Source organism: Pipra filicauda, unplaced genomic scaffold (assembly GCF_003945595.2).
Source record: "Pipra filicauda isolate LSUMZ 115617 unplaced genomic scaffold, ASM394559v2 scaffold287_size946512_pilon, whole genome shotgun sequence".
NCBI classification, from domain to species: Eukaryota; Metazoa; Chordata; class Aves; order Passeriformes; family Pipridae; genus Pipra; species Pipra filicauda.
This window is the reverse complement of record NW_024104406.1, coordinates 171,544-195,910: the sequence shown is the minus strand read 5'-3', so window position 1 is coordinate 195,910 and position 24,367 is coordinate 171,544. Positions and strand designations below refer to the sequence as shown.

Genomic DNA, 24,367 nt, shown 5'->3' with positions numbered 1-24,367 from the left:
TTGTTTCTGAGTTCACCTGTGCTGTATGCTGTGTTTCTTTTCCTCTCCCTCCATTTATGTGATTTAAATCCCTCTCTAGACCTGTTGGGTTTGTCTGTGGTGAACAATACAATAAATATGAGGAGAAAAAACTATTAAAAAAATAGATAAATAATAATAAATAATAACCTTCAGCGAATGGAGTAAGAATAATGGAATAGCGAAAAAAGTGAGCACCAAAGTCCACGTCTGAGTTGCTGAGAATTCATCCTCCCACCTAAAAGTTTTTGCTGGAAAGAAATAAGATCTGAACGCTGAAACAAGGTGGGGGGGGGAAAGAATCCCTGCCTGAACGTTTTCCTGTGTTTTGTTCCCGTTGAGGGAAGGTGTGAATCTGACCCGCAGCGTTTGCTGGCTGGTTTGTAGCCGCATTAGGGGTTTCCTCCCCTTGGTTACTTTTCTGTGGTGCAGCTGCTCCGAGGCTGCTTTCGTTTTTGTTTGGTCGGGGAAGATGTGAAACCTGAGGAGCAAAAGCTGAATGAGCTGTTTCATGCAGTTGTTGCAGTCTGGTGAGTGGCCCCGTGTGAGAGTTTTTCGGTCGCACGCAAAACTCGCTTCAAAGCTCAGTCTAAAAGTAGCTCAGGGCCTGATGTTCCTGGTTCGGGCTGTGTGTGGTGGGGAGATTGTGATCTTCTGTCTCGTGTTGGGTTTATTTTTAGTAAAAATTAAATCCTTGAGAGAACAGCTCAAAAAATAATTGGAAATGAAAACCTGCAGACCTGAATTTACAGTGGCTCAGGTGCAGTTTTCTGTGTTATTTATCAGTTATTTTTCCCTGAGTGTGCACTATTCTCTGCACCGAGAAAAGGCTTGGGTTTTTTTTTTCTCTTCTTGTAGGACTGGATCACCTTTCTTTTCTGTTTTGCTTTTCTGGGAGCATTAATCTACATACTTTCCTTTCAGGTATGTTCTTCAGGGGCTTGGAGGGGACAGGTATTCCAAAAACTTGAACAATTTTCCTTAGGTGAGGGATCAGTACAGGTTCAGGTGCTGCCGTTATTAGCGAGACTCCAGCCAGCTGCAGGTTAATTTTCTAAACGTCTGCACGTTGAAATTCCTGATGGTTATAGAAATATGTGTGTTTGTGTGCTTTGGGAGCTGGAGCTTTGGAACGCCGGGATAATATTTAGCGAGCGGTACTGATGGATTTGAGAAGAACTTCAGTCTAAGCTGGGAAATTAATCAAAAAAACCCCCAACCTCTTTGGTTTCTAAGCTCCGTGGGGGCTGTAAAATGGTTGTGAAACTGCAAAGTCAAGTGAGAAAACTGAGTGGGAAGTAGTGAGTTAGGGGTGTGGTGCACACCAGGAGACCTTGGGATGCTTCTCCTGGTGGGCGTCTTCTTCAGCAGCAGCCCGCTGAGGGGTCCTTGGAACCTTGGGGATGGGAGAACAGACACGGAGGGAAACAAAGCTCAAAACCAACCAGACAAATTCTTCTGGTTTGGTTCTGGATCGTGATAGCTGGAGTCTCATCCTTTTGGGAGGAGCGAGGCGGAAGATGCTGTGGTGGGATGGAGGACCCAGGTCAGGCCAGGTTAGACCTGAGGTGTTTTTGCCGGCATTGCTGGGGACTGTGGCTTCGTCCTGCACCTCCCAGTGCTCAGCAGCCCTGAAATCTGGACTTAAATTTGATTTTGGGGGTTGCTTTGGGTTTAGGGTTTTTTTTTCCTGGTGTTTTGGGGTTTTTCTGTGTTTGTTTTCTTTTCTTTCCCCCAAGTACCTAAAAATACCCCCAGCTCAGGTCACCTCGTAGGAATCACTGCTTATTGTAGAGGCAAGTAGGGAAGCAGATTCTCTTTGGTGGCATTTGCTTGCTGATAAGACTATTTTTTTAATGCATTTCCTTTCCTCATTCTCTACGTGCCTTTTAGTTCCTCAAGAAACAAGGTGTGGGGCCTGCTGGTGCCTTAGTGGAAGTTGGAATCCTCTGGGTTTGCTGCACGTGCTGAAGTCCACAGGGCAAGGCTGGGGTTGGGCGGATTTGGGGTGGGCGGATTTGGGGTGGGCAAATTTGGGGTGAGCAGCCCTGCAACTGTGTATTGTTTTGAGGAAAACAAGTATTTTGCTCACATTACAAAGTATTTCTGAGGGATTTGTGTTGCCGGTGAGATTTTGGGTTGCCGCAAAGCGCCGAAAAATCATCACCGCGCGTTTGAGCTCGCCTTTTTTTTTTTTTATTTTCTCATTTTTTTTAAAAAAAACTTTTTGTTGTCCTGAAGCTGTTGATTTTCTGGGCAAAAACAATGCGAGGCAGTGGCTGTGGTCTGCAGGGTGGGGCTCGGAAAGGTCTTGTTGCTGATTCCCTTGGCTGGGAAGGGCTAATTATAGAGACAAACTGGGGAAGGAAGAGAACGGGGTCAATTAGAGCATCCAGCACAGTTTCCTTTAAATTAGAGGTTGGGCTGGAGAGATAAAAAAAAAACCCAACCCCAACATTAAAGAGGCACAGAGTGAGATTTGAAAGGCTCTGGTGCACAGCGAGCTCGGCAGCTGCAGCAGATTCCTGCAGTTTCAATTTGAAGTAAAGAACATGTTGAATTAGGAGTTTGATCATCAAAATTGCCAAATTGAACTGAGAAGACAGTGATGTTCCTGCTGGGTTTATTCTTTAATATGTTTTTGGGTAGCCATAGGTTGGGATAGTGAATGAAGCAAAGAAATGCTTTGTTTCCACCCTTGAGTAAAGTGGATTTTCTGGGAAAGAGGAATTAATTTTAAGTCTTTAACACTCAGAATGTTTTATTTTCATAACAAGGCTACTTTCCTCTTTCTAAATGTAAAATGGATCAGTTTTGCACATATTTTATCCTTTGTTTGAGAGGCCACTGGGGCTAAACTTCTTTTTCTTGGAGCTGTCTTGTGGGTTTAAAAGGTTTTTTCCCTGGATTTGTGTGTGAGCTGACTGGGATTAGAGGACACAGTATTTGAAGAGGTGCTGCAGCCGCGGTACGAGCTCTTGGCTCGGAGCTCTGCAGGTGTGGAAAGCCATAAACCCCAATGCCAACTGGAATTCCTGCAAGTCAGGGGAAAACCAAGAAAGCTTTACAGTGCTCTTCCCAGATGATCCTCTCAGTGCCTTAACATCCTCTTGCCTCAGGTTCTCACCTTTTAGGACAGAGCTGTGGTTTGCAACCCCTCTTCATGTCTGCCGGGTACTTTTGCTTCCCCTTTTCCTGGCACCGTGCAGTCCCTGGGAATTGCAGTACAGAGAGGGAGATGGCAGAGCAGGGGCAAAAATCCCAAGATTCGTCGGTGCTTTTCAATCCAGATTGGCCAGTTCCGTGTGCCGGTGGTGTGACTCAGCCCGGGCTTCCTCACTGGAGGCCACTCCTGGCAGGGCATCAAAGGAGCAGCCCGTGCTTTCAAACCAGAGCCGGGCCGGGATCTTCCTGGAGCAGGGGCTGTTTTTCAGGTCCTGGGATCTCCTGTTGTAGGGAAGGTGGTGAGATGCTCCCAGATCTCAAGGGAATTTGTGATCAGCTCGATGAATTCATCCTGAGGGTGAGAAGGGTTTCTCCTTGCCACTTGGAGCAAGGCATGTGCCCATCCCTAGGGTCCTGCCCGGCTGGAGCCGGGTTGGAAAAGGCCCCTTGGGATCAACGACACAGTCGGCAGAACAGTTTGTTCACTTTTAGTCTCTCCTGTAGGGCTGATATGCAGAGGTTTAGTGTGTCACTTAGGGAATTCCTTGGCTAGGAAGGGAATTTTTAGTTTTATTTTTCCTGAGGGCATAGGTAGAGATGTGCTTTGCTCAGGCTGTGGTGCCAGCAGAGGCTCCTGCCCTCCTCTCCTTCGTTCTCCCGGTAAAACTGAGGATAGAAGTGCTTCTCCCTCATTTTTGGTTAAACCAAGTTGGCTCTAAACCTTTGAAAGAGTAATTTTTGTCATAAGTTTTATTTATTTGGAGTCAGGAGTGTGAGCAGTTCTGCCAGGAGGGGTTTAGGATTGTACTGCCAGGAAAAGCAGGAAAAGCCACTGTTGGACCTAGGAGAGGAATCGACCTGCAGGGCCACCAGTGACTTGATGCAAGAACCTCCTTGTGAGCTGTGCTCTTATTCTTAGGGATTTTTCTCAACTGAATCACATTGTCAACGTTTTGTAGGTTTCTAATATTATTTTATAAATGATTTACAGTCTTATATAGTATTTTTAGGCTCTTTCTACTTGTTTATTGTATCTCCTGTGTGCCTGAGTTACGGCAGAAGTTGCAAACACCTTCATCCTTTGAGACGGAGCCGTAGGGTCCGCCAGGGAGATGTGTTGGCACACCTACAGCCTTGGGGATGTTTCTGCTTTGGAGGTGTCATGAAGGGGACAGAAAAGCTGGAGAGAAAGAGCTGTATAAATATTTAGAGGCTTCTTCTTTCAAATGTGTGACAGGAGGGTCTTGGAATATCATGAAAGCGGTGGTTTCCCTTTTTATTTATTTTCATTAGTGGGTTGGAGCTGGAGATGGGCGTCCTGAGCTGGCAGGGGAGTCAATCTGCTGACAGTGATGTGGAGGAAGAGCCTCGGAGGTACAGATAAAAAATGCCAGGTTAATTCAGTGGGAGTCTGTTGGGGGGGCAAGAGAAGAGCAACACAGTCCACTAAACCCAGTGATTTTTGCTGCCATGTCCTGGCAGGGCAGGATGGCCTTTCCCTGATCCCAGGGAAGCTGCTCCACTGGCTGGATTAAGTGCCTGGAAAGGGAGCTTTCCTTTCTTTTTTTTTTTTTTTTTTTTTTTAGGAGGGATTTAGCCCCATCAATTTTTAATTTAGGCAGTGACATTTTAAATACCAGATCACTCTGGTTCCTCTTCTGCTTCCATTTCACACACACGTTTCTGTCCTTGTGGTTACTCCATGTGTGCGGCAGCACATGGATGGTGTCGTGGTTTTCATATCACCTCCTCGTTCTGCACCTGTCTCCTGCAATCCCTGGAGTTTTGGGGTATTTCTGTATTACTTTTTCTTATTTAATAATAATTTTCCTTATTTTTGTTCAGCTGGTGTCGATGAACCGGTCTGTGCTTTCCCTCCTCCCTTGTTGCGCAACATTTTGTCGCAATTTGGGACATTGTAAAACCAAGCTTCCTACTTTTTTTTTTTGGTGAAGTCGTCAAATTAACTTTTTTATTCGGGGTTGTTTCCCACAGAGCCCTGAGTTGATTTTTCCTGTTGATTTTGGTCAGTCAGCACAACTACTGAGCACGTGAAGCTTCCCTGCATTGCCTAGTTCTGTTCTGCTGTTCGGTTTCTGAATCAGTCCTTCAGCTGAGAGCCCTTCAGTGCAAAGTGTTGCAATTTGGGATGCCCTGGGTTTCTTTCTAATTAAAATTTTAGTTGGTCACCTGGAGGTGGTTGTGTGTGAAAACTGCCCACAGGAAGCCTCTGCCTGGTATGATGTGCTGAAGGAAGGAATTCTCCGTTAGGTCCGGGATTTTAATAGTCTCATTTAATTTTGCATGGATTCAGATGTCTGAGCATCAGCACTTAGTGATGTTGCTGCTGTGTTTTTTCCCTCCTCAGCCTAGTCAGGATTTTAGACCTGGCTTTAATTCTCTCCATTTCCTATGATTCTCAGTTAATCCTCTTTTCAGGAAATCGGTGCTTCCTGCAGCTATTTGTAGTTCTGTGTCCAAGAGGAACGAGGTGCTGTCCGTGCACTGAAATATGAGGAAGCCTTTTGGAAGATTCGTTTGGAGGTGCCAGGGTGGGGGTTTTTTGTGTGCTTAAGGCATTGTCGAGGTGAAAGCCCACGGCAGCAGCACCTCATTAATCTTATTTACGGTGTTTGAAGAGTAGCTGATGCAATTGTCCCTTGCTCCATACGGGAAATATAATCTCCACTTGAATTAGCCCTTGAAATAAGGCTCCTGGTTTATAGATGAGTAGACAAATATTAGGGCCTTGTCGCCGAGGGCTTTATCCCTCCCTCAGACAAAGCGATTGGGCTCCAACACAGGTTATTTATGCACAGAAAACAGACTTATCAGCATTCCTGCATTGCCCCTGTTGCCGAGAGCGGGCCCTCCTGCCCCCGAACAAAGCCTCCTTTAGCTCCACGGCTTCTTCCCCATCCCAGAAATCAAATATTTCCCCGTTTTCCCCCGTGGCCGGTATTCCTGGCGCTGCCCACGGCGTGCACGCAGAAAATGCATAAAGAATCCGGTGTCCGTGGGCAGATCCCGCGGCAGCCCAGGGCTCCCGGCCCCGGGGCTGGAATAAGTGCAGCCTGTTCCCTTGGCGCCTACACGGCCTGACGACCTGGCAGGGAGCAGGAGGAGGAGGAGGATGACGAGGGTCAGAAGCAGATTGTTGCCATTGCAAATGAAACCTCTCATCCATCCTGCTCTGGAGCAGAGGGATCCCGGAGGTCCATCTTTTGCTGTGGGATGGAATGAGTGAGTCGAGCTGCCCCGAGCCCTAGAGCTTGAGCAAGACACGGTGTTGGGAGGTGATTGGTGTTGAAAAGAGTAAGCACAAGGAGAGATAAAAATCATGTTAAATTGAGTGCTTCTGAAGTGTCTTTATGACTTCCCAGAGTGTTGGTCGTTGTGATGTGGCTTTTTTGGGTGAAAAAAGTGGAGAGAAAATTGCTTCCAGAGGTGATCCTGATGGGAGGTAACACTAGGGTAGAGATGGCAGCAGAGTTAACAGATAGAGGAGGTTCCTTCCTGTCCTTATGCAAAATTCCTGGTGAAGATTTATATTGTGGGGGAATTCTTCACGAAATAACACCAGGACACCCCTTGGAGAGCACCCCTTTGTTCAGCTCTTGCAAAGCCAGGCCATAACATGGCCATGCTCCAGATGAATCTGAGAAAACTCCATGGAAGTTCTTCATCACGTTACGGGAGATCAAGCATCTCTTCTCACTCCATCATGTTGCTAGATAAACTCGTTAACTAACCTTCTCCACTTTATGTTTCTCCTAATTCCGATTTTAAATGCCCTAATGGCCATTTGGTGGCTTCGATGCTCATCTGAATGAATCCTTCTGTGTGTCCAGGTCTGGCTTGGTTTTCCTCTCATTTGTGCTCCTGCAAATGTTTGCCAGCAGAACTCGTGGCACTAAAACTTCCTAACACCTGATTGGTCTTGGTCTAGAAATCTTCTGCCTGTGTCCTTCACCTTAAACCTGAGCTGGTGACCAGAGTCCTTGGGCACGGAGAATACGGGCACTCTCCTATGGGAATGTGCCCAAATCTTGGTGTCAGATGCTTTGTAGGCCTCTCAGCCTAATGGGATTTCTGGTGGTTGGTGTGATGGGCCTCCACTTGGCTCATTTGGATGAGTCAACCCCTTTTCTACCACCCCGATCCAAAGTCAGAGTCCCACTGTGGATGTGTTCAGCCACAGTTTTGGCCTGTTGCTGGTGCTGTTGGCACATGAAGTGTGAGAAATACTTGCCATCCCTAGAAATGTTTTGAGTTGGCTGGTTGTCTGTCTCCATGGTAAGCCCACCTCAGTTTTGGCTTTCCTTGTTTCCAGCCACAGAAGGGATTGGGAACTCCAGGGAAGGAGTATTGGAGAATGTCACCTCCTCTGCAGGAACATGCTGTCCCCCTTAGTTTCATTGGCTTGATCCAGTGCTTCCCATCTGCTGCAGTGAGTGAAAAACCAGCTGGTTTAACTTCCCTTAGGGAAGGTGGACACTCTCACCCAAAAAAGCCCCAAACCTGGCAAACTGGTAAAGGACAGCCTGGCACAGGATGCCATCCCTGGTGTCCTGCATGGAGGGCTGTGACAAGGGCCTGCTGGGATGCAGTTAATTTCTTTATAAAACCAAATTAAAAGCACGTTTGCCACGGCTGCTCGTTGAGAAGCTGTTTTGATTTATGCTCTTGCGTCTTCTGCTTCCGAGACGAAACGCAGCGTGGCTGAACGATGAGGTTCAGGGGGATACGAGCCAAACAGATGCACTTCAGAAAATGAAACTTCAATCTTGGATTGACTTAGCTCATTTCCTGGTGTCATTACCTTATCCCGATGATGGATGTGCCGTAGTCGCGGGATCCTGCGCCGAACACGCTTTTTTCACCTCCCTTCTGTGGATCTCATCACGCAGCTGAGCCCATCCATTTCAGGCAGCTTCATTTCCAGACCATATGTTCTCCGAGGCGTTCTGGAGGGATAATTATGCAGATCTGTTTGACTTTCCCCTGTGATGCCAAGATGTGCTGTGCTTTTCAGGGAAGGGGGGAAGGCACGCGTGCTCTCAGAGGTGACTCGTGAAGTCATCGATGTCTTGATGACTTCCTGAAGATGCCGTCTCCTGGTGTCTTATGGAGGAGCCAGGGAGGATGGATGTGAGGACAAGGAGATCCTGCAGTGCCTCTGGAATGTTTATTAGACCTATTTAACCCCCCATCCCTCTAGTGGGATGTTTTTCCTTGAAGAGCAACTTCTAAATCGAGATTTCCATAACATTAATTATCGGGAAGGTGGGAGTTCACGTGGTCACTGTAAATATGAATTTAAAGGATTGAGGATCTTTCCTGCTCAAATCCCTGCAGTGAACGGTAAATGTAAATTATAAAACTGACTTATGGACTCAGAGAAAACCCAATCCCTTTTGGGATTTTTCCTATCTAACAAATCATGGCAAATAAACTCAGCTGCAATTACGAACGGCTGCCAAGGCTCCACTAATTTACCAAATCCCTCGAGCCATGGGCTGAAGCTGACAAATTTAACAGCATCTGGATGGTACTAAAAATGTTGAAACTTTCTTTCTTTAGATAAATATATGAGTTTGTTTTGAAGGGTTCTTGTTAGAGGTGAACAGGTTGTCCTTGGACCAAAGATGTGACTGACGTTTGGAGTCTTGTCTTTTACTCCTCATTAAAAAAAAAAAAATATCCCCAAACCTCTCTCTCAGAGAAACACAACAAAACACAACCAAAAGCCCTGATTCTTTAAAAAATTACCTTTCAACCTTGATCATCCTTTAAAGGTCAGGGTTAAGGATGTTTGTCTGTGTCAAATTGCTGATGAGTTTCACCGCAGACTTAATTGGAAAGGCTCAAGGAGAGTGGAAAATCCATGAGGCTCAAGTGTCAAGTCAGCGAGGACAACCATGAATACAAGTGGGCTCCTGTGTGTCTGTCAGACCCCAAATTCTAACAGCTTTAACTTTTTTTTGCCCCTAAATGTCCAGGAAACTTCAGATTACTTTCTGCCTGCAGCCAAAGGATAGGCAAGGAGAACAATCCAAAGCTAGTTAAAATGTGTTTTTCTGTGGAAAATGACTTTTGGCTGAGGGTGGAAGGATGGGATGATGTAGGAAACAAGTCTTCCGTCCTGAAAAGTCAGTTAAATCTGAGGGTTCTGGTCCAAATCCTGGTCTGGAATTCCTATGCATGCAGGGTAGTTGGAGTAAATCGGGGACAGTCTCATGGTGGGGGACATGGTGATGGGCTTGTTATGAACAGAAAGAACTTTTCCCATCATCTTATCTCTGAAAAACCCCTGACTAATCCAGGCAGTGTGTAAATATCAGGGATGGTAAAGAAATAAGGTCTATTTTGGTCCTCTCTGAACAGTGCACGTTGCTGAGCAATAACCTGGCGTTCATGCCACCACCAAGACGAGTCCTACGAACCTTCTGCTGAGACCCACGTGCCTCCTAATTCCCTCCTTAGGGCACTTCTAATTTTTCCTTGGCATATTTGGAAATTTGCAGGAATAAGACACCTGCACATTCTTCTCCGTGCCGGCAGCTAATCCCGGGAGCTCCGCGTCTCCGGGTGCCTGATGAGAGCTGAGAGGTGGCATCTGCTCCGGGATGATGGGAGAGGGGCTGGCTTGGTGTATGTCATGGCCCCCGGGCAGCTCCTGTCCTAATGTTTCTCATTCTGCCGGTGAAATGGAGTGGAAGCAATTCCAAAACCCGATAGGTTAAATATTCCGGGCTGCCTTTTTTTTTTTTATCATTTTATAGCCGCGTCTCCTCTTGGCCCCCCCGCCCCTCCCTGCTCCGTAATGACCTCGCTTTGCCTCCGGCGAGAAAATGGAACTAATTTTGTTGACTTGTCTTTTTAAATACTCGTTATTGGATTTGCCCGACCTCTTTTTTTTTCTGACGGGGAGAGTTGTGCTGGCCCCGGGCCAGCGAATAATTCGTCGTAATCTGAAAGCGTTGGGTTAAAAAGGATTTACAGCCCCTCGCTGAAGTGACTCTCGGGGAACTCTGAGGTGTGTTGCTGCAGTGGGGTGGCCGAGCAGTTTGAAAGGAAATCCTTGGAGTGTGAGTAAGATACGACACGTGCACAGGACTGCAAAGGTTTCAGCTGAAATATTTGCCATGCGGTGGATATGAATTGAGGATTTAATAACTCGAGGAAAGGAAGTTGTGTAACATTTTTTAGGTGGGATTTTGGAAGGTGGCTTTGAGCTTTAGGGAGAGGTTTGTGATCTTACGTCGTATTTTTAACATGGCAAAAACTTATGTTTTCTCTTTCATGGCTGATGTCGGATTCTCCTAAACCAACTTCTGGTAGTGGAGAAATCCATCTAAGGGATGATGTGCTTGTGGAAAACCACTGAGATCTGGATAGCGTTCCCATCCCTGTTGTCCTTCATGTAAATAAAAGGTGGAAATGAAACCAGGTGTTACCTGAGCCCGTTCCACCAGAACCAGCATCGCGTTTCCGTGGCTCCCGATAACACCCGGCTGACCTTGGCTGCGTCCTGTCCCTGCCAAGGGCAGGGATGCCAGATCTGGGAATTGTTCCAGGCTTATGGAAGCTATTTGCTTGCTCATAATAATTTTTGAAAAGCTTCAAGGAACTCTAGGGTTGTGTTTCTAATCAGTTCTTCACTGCAAGTTTGCTCGATGCAGAGTCGTCTTTTTCTGTACCGATGGCACAGAAAGTATCTGGAATATACTTAATATTTTTTATTAATAGTTAAGATTTTTTTTTTTTATTGAAGAAGAGGCTTAAACCCCAGGTGTGCTGCAGTTTTTGGAGGGGTATCTTTACCTCCTCGTGTGGAGCTCACTGTGTGTTTGTGGGAAAGAGGTGCCTCTGCTTTCGCTTGAACATGGAAAAAAAAATTGAGAGAGACAGGTCAGCACGTCGGGGAAAGTAAAAGGTGAGAGAGGGCTGGATGCCTTCCTCTGGGAATAACCCTGCTAGTCCTTGAATAATTATAGAATCACCTCAGACATGTTCCAGCCCAAGATATCCTTGGGGAGGCTTTAGATTTACAGCAGGTTTTGTAGGAAATGAACACGGGAGGTGGAAAAGGGATTTTTTTTTCCTGTTGCATCGGGCACCCCGTGTTGGGATAAGAGCGATTATCCTGGATGCAATCAGGGCAAACGCCGTCCCGGAGCCGCCTCCGGAGCAACCAGCGGGAATTGCACCACCAGCTGTCGGAGGAGCTCTTGGGCTGACCTGGCTTGGAAGAGCTGCTCTTTCTCCCCTGCTGGTTCTGCTTGGGATGTGGAATTATCTGGGAGATGTTTAATACTGGGCTGCTGCAATCTGTCCTCTAATTCCTTCGGCCGGCCCAGGATGCTCGACCTCTCTCCGTGCTGTGCTCCAGGGCCTTTGTTTTCCCTTTGTTTCCCCCTTGTTTTCCCTTTGTTTTAATCTTCCCTTTTCGAGGAGCAGATCAGAATTTCTTGGCTCACAGCAGTGCTCTGTCCTAATGCAAAATCATGCCTGCTAATGGAGAAAAGTGGGAAGCTCATCCCCCCACTTCATGTTCTGGGTGGAAAAGCGGTCCTAAAGACAAGGGAGGACACACGGAAGTGCTGAAGAGAAAAAGCAAATCCATTGTGCTGGTTTGAATATGCTCAGGTTTAATTTGTGCCCACTGAAGCATTGAAATCATTCCACTGCAAGTCTGGTGAATATTTCGATTTTTGCTGCTTCATCTCCCAAGAAACCAAATCTGCAGCTTCCAGACGAGGTGGTTTTTTCAGGGAATGTAATGAGATACAGGCTGTTACCTCGATCGACTTAATTCTTACCTTATTGGACTAATATATTGATTTATAAAATAATTTCATTTTCCTGAATGCGCTTTTGGATTGTATTTCCTCCCCGGCCACATTCCTGCGCTCCCCTGTTTTGTGTGGAGCTGTAGGTTGGCTGGTGGAGGTGGAAGCTGTGACCCAAGTGCAAGAATGAAATCCTGATCCCAGCTGTGGTGTTGTTCCAGCTTTTGCCCCAGACTGGGAGGATTCAAATGAAATGGGAAGTCCATATATGTCTTTGTCCCCTGGTGTCATCTCAGTCCTTGTTTGTAGGTTTTGTCTGTCCTGCTTCATGTTGGGGGGCCATAGGGACTTCCCTGTTTGCCAGGTTTGGGAATCAGGGATGGTTTCCTCCTAATCCTTATCAGTGATATTCCTTTAGCACAAGGTGTGTGAACCCCCATAAGCAGCTTTAAATAACCCAGAGGCACCATAAAATACAGATTTATTACAGCAGAATGCTGGGCCAGAGCATCATCTGTAGATCCTTGGTAATTCACTGCTAATTGCATTTGAAAAAGGTGAATTATGGCATTTCTAAGGGATGCATCGATTCCCTGGTGCCGGTCATCAAACATCCCTGAATTTCTGCAGCCTCCAGTAAGCATTTCTGAGCCCTGAGGAAAAGCAATATCTGCTGACCTCAAGGAGGAGCTGAATTTGTCTTGAGCAGGACTTGAAGTTCTGCTCAGGTGAGACCCCCCCCCCCTGCAGTGCTGCCTCCAGCTCTGGGGTCCAACAGCAGAAGGAGGTGGAGCTGCTGGAGCGAGTCCAGAGGAGGCCACGGAGCTGCTCCAAGGGCTGGAGCCCCTCTGCTCTGGAGCCAGGCTGGGAGAGCTGGGGGTGTTCACCTGGAGAAGAGAAGCTCCAGGGAGACCTGAGAACCCCTTCCAGTGCCTAAAGGGGCTCCAGGAGAGCTGGAGAGGGACTTGGGACAAGGGAAATATTTTGATTAAATACTTGAATAGCTCCCCCTTTTTTTTTGTTGGGTTTTTTTTTTTGCTTCTCTGTCTGATATCAATGTTTTCAAAGAACCACAAACCCTGTGTTTTCAGGTAGCTGCCAAGAACTATTTTTAGTGGAGCTGTCAGCTCTAATTCAAGGGATTTTTCAGTACTTCTTGCATTGTGAGAAGGCTTTTGTTTTTCAGTTTCGTGTCCTGATGCTTTCAGAACACTTCTTCAAGTTTAAATGCCACTCTCGTGTTGTGGCACTTGCCTGACAGTTTAATTTTGAGATAGAATATATTGTTTTGTGGCTTGTTTAAATCCAACATCCTATTCCTGCCCTTGCTTGTAAATTATCATCATCTGTGGGCTGAATATTTTTGATAAATATGGCCTTTAGACAAAAAAGCCTGATTTTTTCTTTTTTTCTGTGAACTAGTTGCTGGAAGTCTTGTTTAAAGTCTGACTCATCCTGTTTGGTGTTTGTTTTGGTTTTGGGTTTTTTGTTGTTTTTTTTTTCCCTTTGTAAGGTAACTAAGCAGATCTAACAGTACAGCTTTAATATTCTTTTCCCTTTGATCTCTGACAGCACATTTCTGAGTGCTTTAAGATCTGTTCCTTGTGCTGTATAGGCTGTACAGGGAATCTGTAGGTTGCTACCAGCTCTGCATCAGTCTCTGGATAATGGAATCCTGCTCCTGCACACACCAGGGAGCAGAGGGATGTTTTCAGGTTGCTGTTCCAAGCTTTTGACTAGTTCTACATAGAAAAGAAATCCTGATTTTGGAGGATTTTGAAGTGCTCAGTTTAAAGGAGTGGAAGGTCCCTGCCTGCTCTGGCTGCAGGGGTCAAGTTCCTAAACTACCCACGTTATTTTTCAGTTATTTCTATTACTGTTCCAAACTCTTTAGGTTATTAAATATCCCTGAGCTGGGTGAGACACTGGACATGGAGAGGAGACAGATAACACACGGCATCATCCTTTACTAAATGTGAAACTAAATCCAGGCCTGAGCAGCCTCTTGATTTCCTGACGAGGCTGCAGCTCCTGCTGCCGAGGGCTGACCTTCATTTCATGTGGAGAAGCTGATTCTCTCGGGGGGGAAATGATTTCATCTGCACGTGGAAAATGGGAAAGAGGCACAGGCAGAAGGGGCAGCTGGGGGGGCGAAGTTAGCTGAGGGTCTAAGGAGGGTTTTGAAGGGATGAGGGTGGGCTGGAGTGGAAGCCTCAGTCATTTTGTCTGGGAAATCAGAGCTGTAGCAGAAGAAGCCAGTAGCTGCAGGGGTAGGTGCACGTGGACTCCTAAGATAAGTTTATTCCTATTTGGATGCTTAGGAAAAGCTGGATTGTAGCGTCGCTTAAAAAGCAGGAGATGGAGCTGAAAAATAGTTGTTTAAACTCTTGTTTATTGACAGGTGTGCTCTCCCTAAAATACTAAAGAATGAGGTTTGGCTGCTGCCCAGCCAGAGCTGATTCTTGGTGTTCATTCTAGTCTTGAGGAGCATCTCTCTCATCAGTAGGAAAGCTGGAATTGTCTTGGCAGAAGAGAAAGCTCCTGGGTTTGTGTTGGCGCGTCGCAGGTAATAATTCTTGGGAAATGCCATAAAATAGGGAATGCTGGAAAATTTGATTGGAAGCGGATTGTTTGCCAAAAAGAGTTTTCTGTGAGAAGGCTTTAAAACCATCCCTCCCTCACTGTCGGTCACTCTCCGTAATCCTCCATAAAATGAGGAAAGGGAGAACATCAGCAACCACATTATTCCATCCTCTGGTGCTGTTGCACTTCAATTCCGCTTTTCTCCTAAGCTGCATTATCTCCTTCAAAATAACTTCAAAGCTCTAAGACCGCAGGAAAAACATCTGAAATTATTAATTACTACTTGACCCAGTATTCAAAAATAACATGGTGACATTCAGTTACGTAAATTGTCCCTAATTCGGTATTTTTAGGGAAACACAGCGCAGGTGTCACAATTTCCAAGGTGGTTTGGTGTTTATTTTACGATGTCCGTGGGCTTCATGAGAAGCAAGGCTGAGAAGTGTCGGTTTGTCTTGGCTCATGCTGGAAGTGGGTTGAGTTTCCTGAGGGAGGAGACCCCCAGGTGAGGATCTTCTGGAGGACATGGTTCTCCAACCCAACAAGATCATTTCAAATGGATCTGTGTGTTGATAAATATCAGTATAGCAATATAGAGAGTTGATATGTGTCAATATACACCTATATGTCAATGTTCAAAATACTCTGCCATTTCACCGTAAATGTGAGAAAGAATTTCTTGATGAAAAGATATAAAAATAACATTTTTATTTTTTTTTTTAATGAGCTGCCTTTTATTTCCATTATCTTTGGGATCTTCCGAACGCAGCCATTCGGTGGCATTTCGGTGCCGGTGTTTGCGCGTCCTTGGTGCTTCTGGGAAGAGAAGGACCTTTTTGCTCAGCTGTCATTTCAAGTGTGCTGCTTGTTGGAGCTCTGAGTGGTCCTGGCGAGCTGCCCCATCCTTCAGTGGGCTCCCTTTTGGGCACAACACCCCTCAGGCTTCTCCCACCCCTGCTGCCTGCAGGGCTGTTTTAGGAGGAGAAAGATCCCCTGAATTCCCCAGGTTTTGTTCTCTGAAGCTCTCGAGCTCCTCTAGGATAGAAGCACCTTGTCTTTAATGCTGGTGTAATTCCCAGGCTCTCAAAAAGGGATTTTCTGCAGCTATTTTGGGGCTGGAAGATTCTTCTCAGCGTGAGTTCCTTTAGTCCTTGGCAGCGTCGCTCTGCTCTTACACTTCCTAGCCTTCTTTTTTAACAGATTCAAAAAGATTTTTAGTGTAAGCACTGCTGGTTTTCAGGCTCCAAACGGGAAATTGTGGGCTGCAAACTAAAATATAAAGAGCTGGGCATGTGCTTGGTGAGATGAGAGGCTGATCCTGAGCCCATTTATGGTCCCTGCAGCCATCTCCCTGTGCTGGTTCTGCCCTGAGCTGGCATCCATGTGGGATTTGACAGGGATCTATGTTTTTGAGATACCGACTCCAACTTTGTTTCCAGTTGGCTTTCCAGAGGCTGAACTGCTCTGTGTACACCTGTAAGGAGCAAATCCAACCAGGCAGGGTGGGAAATCTGATCCTTTGGCTGTTCAGGTGAGCAGAGTTGCTGTATTGGTGAGGGAGGCTCTGTCCGATGCCCAGAGTTAATCTGGGAAAGCCTGGAGGTGCTGGAAATGGGATTCTGTCAGTTTGGTGAATGACAGATTTATCTTGGTGTTTGGAACAGGGTTGTCCCACCTCTGGCCAGTGACTATTTCATTAGTCATGAGAAGCAGCAAAGCAACGTGTAACAAGGATTTGTCCCCCAGAAATGTCCAAACACTCAGGGTACACCAGGCTCTTCCTTAGTTTCTGGCTTTTTGCTAGTCCTTGCCATTCCATTGGCTGTTCTCATTAAGCACCTAGGGAATGTGGGAGCAGCGAATCCAACAACAGCCACTCTCGCAGCCTGAGACAGGATCCAGCAATTCTCTTTGGGTTTTTTAAATTGTATTGTTTATATTACTGTTTTTTTGGTTTCTGGCAAAAAAAGGCCCAGGGAGCAGCTGGAGGACCCCGCTGTCTCTATAGGGGACGTGTCTTGGGAGAACAGTAGAGCTTCCAGAAGTCAAAATGCAGTGACTCAAATCGGGAGCTCAAGAAAGAGGAACGATCCGGGGCAAGATTTTCCTGGCACCGTTTCTTTGGGTCTCCCAGCTCCACACAGAAATGCTGGGAGGGAAGCCAAGATGGAAATCACTTCTCCCATGCAGTTGCCTCAGTCAAGACCTCCCCAGCCCTTCTTGTAGTCTCTTGGTTTAATTTTCCTTTATCTGCCCCTTGTCCTTGTCTTTGGGGGCGTCCCCAACCAGTGGGGCAGGAATCCTGTAGGGAAGAGCTGCGGTCACTGCGGAACCCAGATTTCCTTGAACGCTGATTCATCCCCTGCACAGAAGGTTCTTTGACCTTAAGGGGAAGAGTAAGTGATTGTGTTGTTATGCACGTCCTGATTCAGTTCCTCTTCCTCAGAAACGTTTGTAACAACTTCTAGGAGCAGCTCCTTTCACAACAGCTTTTCTTGCAATTCTTTCTTTTTTTTTAGTTGGGTTCTTTTCCTTCCCATTTTCATTTTGTCTCAGCTGAGAGGTCTGGTAGATTCCACAGAAGGTGCATCAGCAAATGTGATGGGTGGATAACATCATCCTCATCCGTGTTCCGGCTCTAGAGGAGAGGAGCGTGGAGTGGTTGTCAGACCGCAGAGGAATATCAAAACCTCATGACATGAGGTGATTGCAGGCTCTGGAAGGGATTATCGTGTATCATCCATGTATCTGTGGACTTCTTAAGATCAAGGAATGTCAGATTAAAGTGTGGGTGAACAGAGCCCATCTCTGAAAGAGAAGGAGAATCACCTCCAGTGCCCAGCAAGGAGCTCCCAGGTGACGAACTGAAACTCCAGTGTCATCCTCCTCTATGGAAGGAAGGGACAAGGAGTTGGTAGAGTTGCTTAAAGTGCTGAATTCCCAGTGGAATACTGGGAAAAAACAGCCTGATGTGACTTTTCTCTAATTTTTCAAGCCATGGGCGAAGCTGTTGAGCTCAGGAACAACTTAGAAAACGCTTCCAACCTATTTTAGTTCCAGTGTGGGCAACTGTACGTCTTTGGCAATGATTTGCATAATTTGAGTGGTGGATTCACAAGTTCTTTTGTATTCTGGGAATCCCCCTGGGAGGCTGAGCAGTCAGTATGGAGTCACCCTTGTTTCCAGAAATATCCCCTTCTGCCAGAGACAGGGTGCTTGGCACTGCCCAAGCGTGGCTTCTCCTTTCATTATGACTCCTGATAAAACAGCCGAAAAGCAGTGTACGAATCCCACTGGAACTGGGGACATCGAGAAGGTTTAACTGCAAAATCAATTGCAGGAAGTGAAGGGACACCAAATTTTTAGGTTCACCCCTGTTTACCTTGAACTCTGAGCAAGATGAAGCGGGTTTAGCAAGGGCGAAGAATTTCTTGGTGAAGGAATTGGGACCAAAGGGAGCACAGAGGAAAGAAACCACTGAAGCAGTGAGATGTGTGGTTGGGATGTTGGTGCCGTGGCCTGGGTGTCCTTGGTGGGTGGTTTGGTGCCTTGGGGGTTGGTTTTGGCTCTGTATTGGCACCATCACACAGGGTGCAGCAGGGACTTGTGTTGCTGCTGAGCCTCCGCCGCCGCCACATCTCCACTTCTGCTTTCGTTTGCTGCTCTAATTTGTCTCGCTGCTTTGGCATCTCCCTCGGGTGCCTCAGCCCAAATGAACTGCTCTGAAATTCAGCCAGGAGACCTTTCTTCTGCATATAGGCCATCCTGGAGTGCTGATGGGGATTTCTCATCTCCATCCAAGCTTATCATCCCTTTTGAACAAGTTCATTTGAATTGCAATGACAAACGTGGTTGAAGGTGTCCCTGCTCGATGCAGGAGGGTTGGACCAGATGACCTTCAAAGGTCTTTTCCCACCCAAATCATTCCATGACCACTGTAACACTTGCAAATCTCACTGTTCCTGCATTAGAGGTTCCATTCTTTTGGATAAAACTAAATTCAGAGAAATTTTGCACCTCCTGTCTTCCCTGCACCAATACCTGGGTCCGTAAATGCGTGTTTTAGATACCACCACCTCCTGCACTTGCACACGAGGTTCTTTGAGCTGGGCTGCTGTAGATGATTAAGTGGCAATAATGTTTCTCTCCCATCAGCAAACGGTGGGAAGAGGAAAACAGGGTGAGCGCGGAAGAGAAAGATGAGAAAAGGAGAGGGTTGAGTGTTCTGCAGGTGGTGAAACGACCTGGCATGTGAAACTGTGCAGTGAAAACCCAGGTGCTGAGCTTCTCCCTGGATATTCCCCCTGCCTGGGCTATGGTGGCCACCACTGCTGTGTTACCCTTGATGTCACCAAGGTGTTATTTCAGGGATCAGGAGCACGAGGCTCTTTGCTCCTGCAGGAGAAAAATCTGGAGAGCTCTTGTGCCGATGGGTTCGGATGAATCAGGGAAGTGTGTTTGGATTGGCCATTTCTCTATCAGATTCCGTAAGTTTATCTGGAATCTCCGCCCCACGTGGTGTGACATGATGTGCTGGTGATGGATAAATCCAGGCTGCCTTGAGGAAACCAAGCCTGAGGATTGGGAACAGGGAGAAACTCACTATTTTTGTAGTCCTTCGCCGGGTTATGGGATGTTATAATAAACCCAGTGAACTTTGCTTCCAGAATTGCCCCTTTTGCAGCCTCAAGGCTGACACTGATCTCTGTTTTTTTTTTTTCCAAATCATTCAATATTTGGCAAACTCTGTCCGTGATTCCAGGCTTTAGCTGTCACAGATTATTTATGCCGGGTACGGATGCTTCCAGTGCACAGTTTATTTTGGACTTTTGCCACGTGTTGCTCGCGCTGAAAGTGAAAATACAGAGATTGGGCTTTCTGAATGTGTGTTAAACCGTGACCAACTAGTAAAAGATCGCACAGAATGGAAAAATCAATCACTATTTACAAATTTAGGGGCTGCACAAGACCTGATTGACCATTGAAATTTTAGTCTTTCTGTCAACCTGCTCCTAATCAGATGATTATTGTCATTTTTATCAGGGCCTCTGAGCTCCTTGGAAATATTTGTTTATTTTGGTATGTAGGAGGACACAAGGCCCCGTCTGTAACCCTGTTTGCAGATCCTGTTTTTCATGTTGCCAGTAGAATTATGGTAGTGGAGTAAAACTGAGCAAAATCAGCATCCAGGGTTAATTTGAGTAAGAATCTTCATTCAAACCAAGTGGAAAAGGATACAGAACATATTAGACTGAAAATATATGATGGGAGGGCTGGAGCCCCTCTGCTCTGGAGCCAGGCTGGGAGAGCTGGGGGTGTTCAGCTGGAGAAGAGAAGGCTCCAGGGAGACCTTAGAGCCCCTTCCAGTGCCTGAAGGGGCTCCAAGAGAGCTGGAGAGGGACTTGGGACAAGGGATGGAGGGACAGGCCAAGGGGGAATGACTTCCCACTGTTGGAGGGCAGGGTTAGATGGGATACTAGGAAGGAATTGTTGGGTATGAGGGTGGTGAGGCCCTGGCCCAGGTTGGCCAGAGAAGCTGTGGCTGCCCCTGGATCCCTGGAAGTGTTGAAGGCCAGGTTGGACGAGGCTTGGAGCAACCTGGGCTGGTGGAAGGTGTCCCTGCCCATGGCAGGGGGTGGAATGAGATGAGCTTTAAGGTCCCTTCCAACCCAAACCATCCCATGATTACATATTGACTTAAAATGCCATAAATGTTCCCTTTCAAAGGTCTGTGAGACCATAAATTTTTATTGCTGGGAGTTTGCAATACACAAAATGTATTAAATGACCAAAATGGGGTATCATTTTTATATCTTCCCGTTTAAATGTAAACACAGAGTGACACAAAAGCCCTTAATTAAACCAGTGCAGAGAGTCCTGGGTGGCAAAATACAAACTCTGTGTTGTTCTTTTCATGTTCCTATTTAATTTTTGATGCCCGAGCACAAAAATATTAATAATTTTTAAAGTTGTACAATAGCTAATATGACAGCCTGCTCAGACAGTTGTCTTTAAGAGAGCCTGCCATATGCTAATTACCTAATTATGCATCTCTCCTTGCAATGTTTTCTCCCAGATCCTTCGGGAAAGCCGAGTGTCTGCAGGAGGTGCTGATGCAGAGCAGGGCTGGGCTCATGTGCAGCAGTGGTTGGGAGACCACAAGTAATTAACTTCATTAACGTTGCTTTGACCTCACACAATACCCCAAGCCATGTTTGGGGTTGTTACCACTAAACCCTGTGGCACCTCTGGGATTTATAAGGCTTGAATTGACACCCCTTTGCTTTCTGACCTTGCCAAATTTGTTAGTCATTAGTGGCAGCTTCTGGTGTGTGAGTGGTTTTTTTGGGGGGGGAGGGGGGGATTTGGCTCCTCTTCGTTCCTGGAGTTCCTGGGGCTTTGAGCATCTCCAGGGGGTTCACGCTTGGCTCATGATCCTGCTGGATTCCAGTTGTTTGGATGCAGAAGGCACAGATGTTTGTTGTTACACTGATTCCATGCAGAATAAACATCTCTAGAGACGCGAGGAAAGCGTTTGGGTGGGTGGAGTGGCCTGATGCTTTATAGCCTATTTATGGAGCGTGCAGGAGGGAAGAGGGAAGGTCTGTTTGCTCAAGGTAACCAACTTGGAGCCCTGTTTGCACTTCCCACGTGAGTCTTGGATATGCTCTGATAACACCAATAAAACTAGCCAGCCCTCCTGGCCTAAGCTTTGAAATAAAATCTCAGTGAGGAATTATCGAGCTTAAGTTTGCTGGGTTTTTTTTCCCCCCCCTCCCCTTCTTGAGGAAAAACTCTGGAGCTGCAGAGCTCCACAAAGCCCAACCCAGCACTTGACTGACATCATCCCTATTGCATCTGTGCCTGTAGTAAAGCCATAGGAAAGCAGCTGGAACGCTTTCCAGAGTATAATGTATGTCCTGCTCCCAAGCAGTGTGCCGTGAATCCCTGCCAGACGGATCGCGCTGGGACACATCCACTGCCCGGCTGCGAGGAGCGCGTGGCTGGGGATAATATACTGCATGAAATATTGCAGGGGCAGGCAGTACAACAGGCAAGTTGTACTCGTTTGAGGGCCTCAGAAATGAAACACAGCTCCAAATCCCAGCCCCGCAGTGGATGCGGAAGATGAGGGTGGCTGTGCTCGAATTGAAGGTCCTGGGTCTGGGACCCTGGGGAGGAGCGCAAGGACAGGGCAACCAGTGGAATGCTTCCTCTGAATGCTCTTCCCAACCCTGAGTATCTGAAGTTCCCTAAACCTGTTGTGGGTTTTTTGACCTCATGTTTTTTTGACCCTTCTTGAGTGTTTCGTTGATGCCACGAGGGAAGAACTGTCAGAGTTGTGAGGTCCTGCTCCAGCGGGGCAGCGCTCAAGGGAAAGCTCAATATTAGGATAAGTTTAATGTTAGGATGTGCATCATGTGAACTGTAATCTGTATTGAGTCACTTGATGGCCCAGATCCTGGCTCTGAGGGTCTGGCATTTCTCTGCAGTTCCCTTTTGTCTTTATACTGGGATAACTCTTTGGCATCTCCCAGGGCAGTTTGGAGTTTTGGAACTGATTGGTGGAGAACTGAGGCCCATTAACTCTGGATTTACTTTCATTTGGGGCTGCTGCTGGGCTGTCATCTTCTTGTAGTGAGGAAGTTCGAGGAATCAGCTGCTCATTTGGTGTTCCAGCACCAGAGGTTTGTGTTCTGTGGGTTTTAAGCAGTACAAGAGAAATAAAAAGTGTGACTGTAGGAGGGAGGTGGCTGTAGCATTTCGTACCTGGTGCCAGATACGGACATCTCTGGGAAAGGGGGACTTGGCAGGGGGAAAGTGCTGCTGTTTGAATCCTGATGGGTTCAAAATCTCTTGGAGAGAAAGAAAAAGGAGTTTATCTACTCCTCACTAGCACAGGACCATGGAAAAATGTATCTGAGGCAAGGGACAGGTCCATAAGGTAAGATGATGGTCATTTTATCTCAGGAGCCACAATTTGAGGGTGCTGTGCCCATTAATTGATTCAATGGGATGTCTGGTGTTTGTTTTATTCTCTGTACAATACACTGAAAATCAGAGGGTCTTCTTGAATCTTTGATGCTTCAGATTTGGGGCAAAATCAGCAAAAACTTGAGGTGCTGTGGGAGTTCTGTGTGAGTAGAGCCTGTGCTGTGGGCAGTGTTTGGGTGTTCAATACCTTAATTTATGACAGCTTTGGGGTGTGAAAACCCTGCTCTCCTTCCAGATGCCAGTTGGGAATCATCATTTGCTTTCTTTAAGGCGATTGGCATCATTACTTGAGTTGCTCTGTTGCATCTCCTGGTGCATGCTGGCAGCTTTTCAAGGTGCTAAACCACCTGATCTGTTTTTTATTTTGCCCCCTTTAGCATTGCTGACATGATGACCTGACAAGACCCGGGACGGCCCTGACTATGCAGCGCGGGTACTGATGGGACAGGATCCAATATGAGTGTGAATGATGCTGGAGGAAGACGACGCTTCGAGGAGAGCGAGTTCACGCTGCACATCTACCCCGGGAGCATCGCCGAGGGGACCATCTACTGCCCCATCGCCGCCCGCAAAACCTCCACGGCCGCCGAGGTCATCGAGTCCCTCATCAACAAACTCCAGCTGGACAAGACAAAATGCTACGTGCTGGCCGAGGTGAAGGAGTTCGGAGGGGAGGAATGGATCCTCAACCCCACGGACTGCCCGGTCCAGCGCATGATGCTGTGGCCGCGCATGGCCCTGGAGAACCGCATCAGCGGCGAGGATTATCGCTTCCTGCTGCGGGAGAAGAACCTGGACGGCTCCATCCACTACGGGAGCCTCCAGTCCTGGCTGCGGGTGACGGAGGAGCGGCGCCGGATGGTGGAGCGCGGCTTCCTCCCGCAGCCGCAGCAGAAGGACTACGATGACCTGTGCGGGCTGCCCGACCTGAACGAGAAGACGCTCCTGGAGAACCTCAGGAACCGCTTCAAGCAGGAGAAAATCTACACCTACGTGGGCAGCATCCTCATCGTTATCAACCCCTTCAAGTTCCTACCTATTTATAACCCCAAGTACGTCAAGATGTACGACAACCACCAGCTGGGCAAGCTGGAGCCCCACATCTACGCCGTGGCGGACGTGGCGTACCACGCCATGCTCCAGCGCAGGAAGAACCAGTGCATCGTCATCTCGGGAGAGAGCGGCTCGGGGAAGACACAGAGCACCAACTTCCTCATTCATCACCTCACCGCCCTCAGCCAGAAGGGATTTGCCAGCGGAGTAGAACAGATTATTCTTGGAGCTGGCCCAGTGCTTGAGGTAAGATGGAAACAACGGGAGCGTGGAAATGTTTTAGCGGCGAAAAAAACCAAACCCGAGCAGTTGGGAGTTTGTTGTGACACTGCTCTGGGATTATCTGCTGAATGCTGAGAGCAAAGTTCCAACAGCATTAGCAGTGGGAGGTGGCTGTGTTTCTGCCTATAGAATCCTACCTGCTTCCAGAAAAAAGAGGAAAAGCAAGGCCAGCAAATGGCTCTCTGCCAAATTTATCAGTGATTGGTTTTCACTCGAGTGTTTCTTAACGCTGGTGATTTCTCAGTGTGAAAATGAGAATTATTGGTAGCCATTCTTTATAGTAATTGAAAAGAGAATGCATTGCACGGTGTATTGATGGTGTTGTATTTATGGAGTTTCTGTGCACTCAGCTCCTTCCATCCCTTCCCCAGCTCAATGGCAACTTTCATGGTCAAAACTGTATTTTCTAATCATTAGTGCTTGATTTGGCTGGTGCAACTGGTTCCCTTGTGAGGACTTTTCCTGCACGTCAGAAC

The 24,367-nt window shown here is 47.0% G+C and overlaps 1 protein-coding gene across 5 annotated transcripts in view; it reads left to right on the top strand.

Moving 5' to 3' along the window:
• The window catches only part of MYO9A (myosin IXA), a 169,347-nt gene that overhangs the window by 7,179 nt on the left and 137,801 nt on the right, over positions 1–24,367 (top strand). For all 5 annotated transcript variants that reach the window (XM_027724157.2, XM_027724137.2, XM_027724165.2 and 2 more), the window contains exon 2: positions 22,934–23,855. In XM_027724157.2, the coding sequence (XP_027579958.2) occupies positions 23,013–23,855 (843 nt within the window). In that variant the 5' untranslated portion in view covers positions 22,934–23,012. The remainder of the gene's footprint in view (positions 1–22,933; positions 23,856–24,367) is intronic.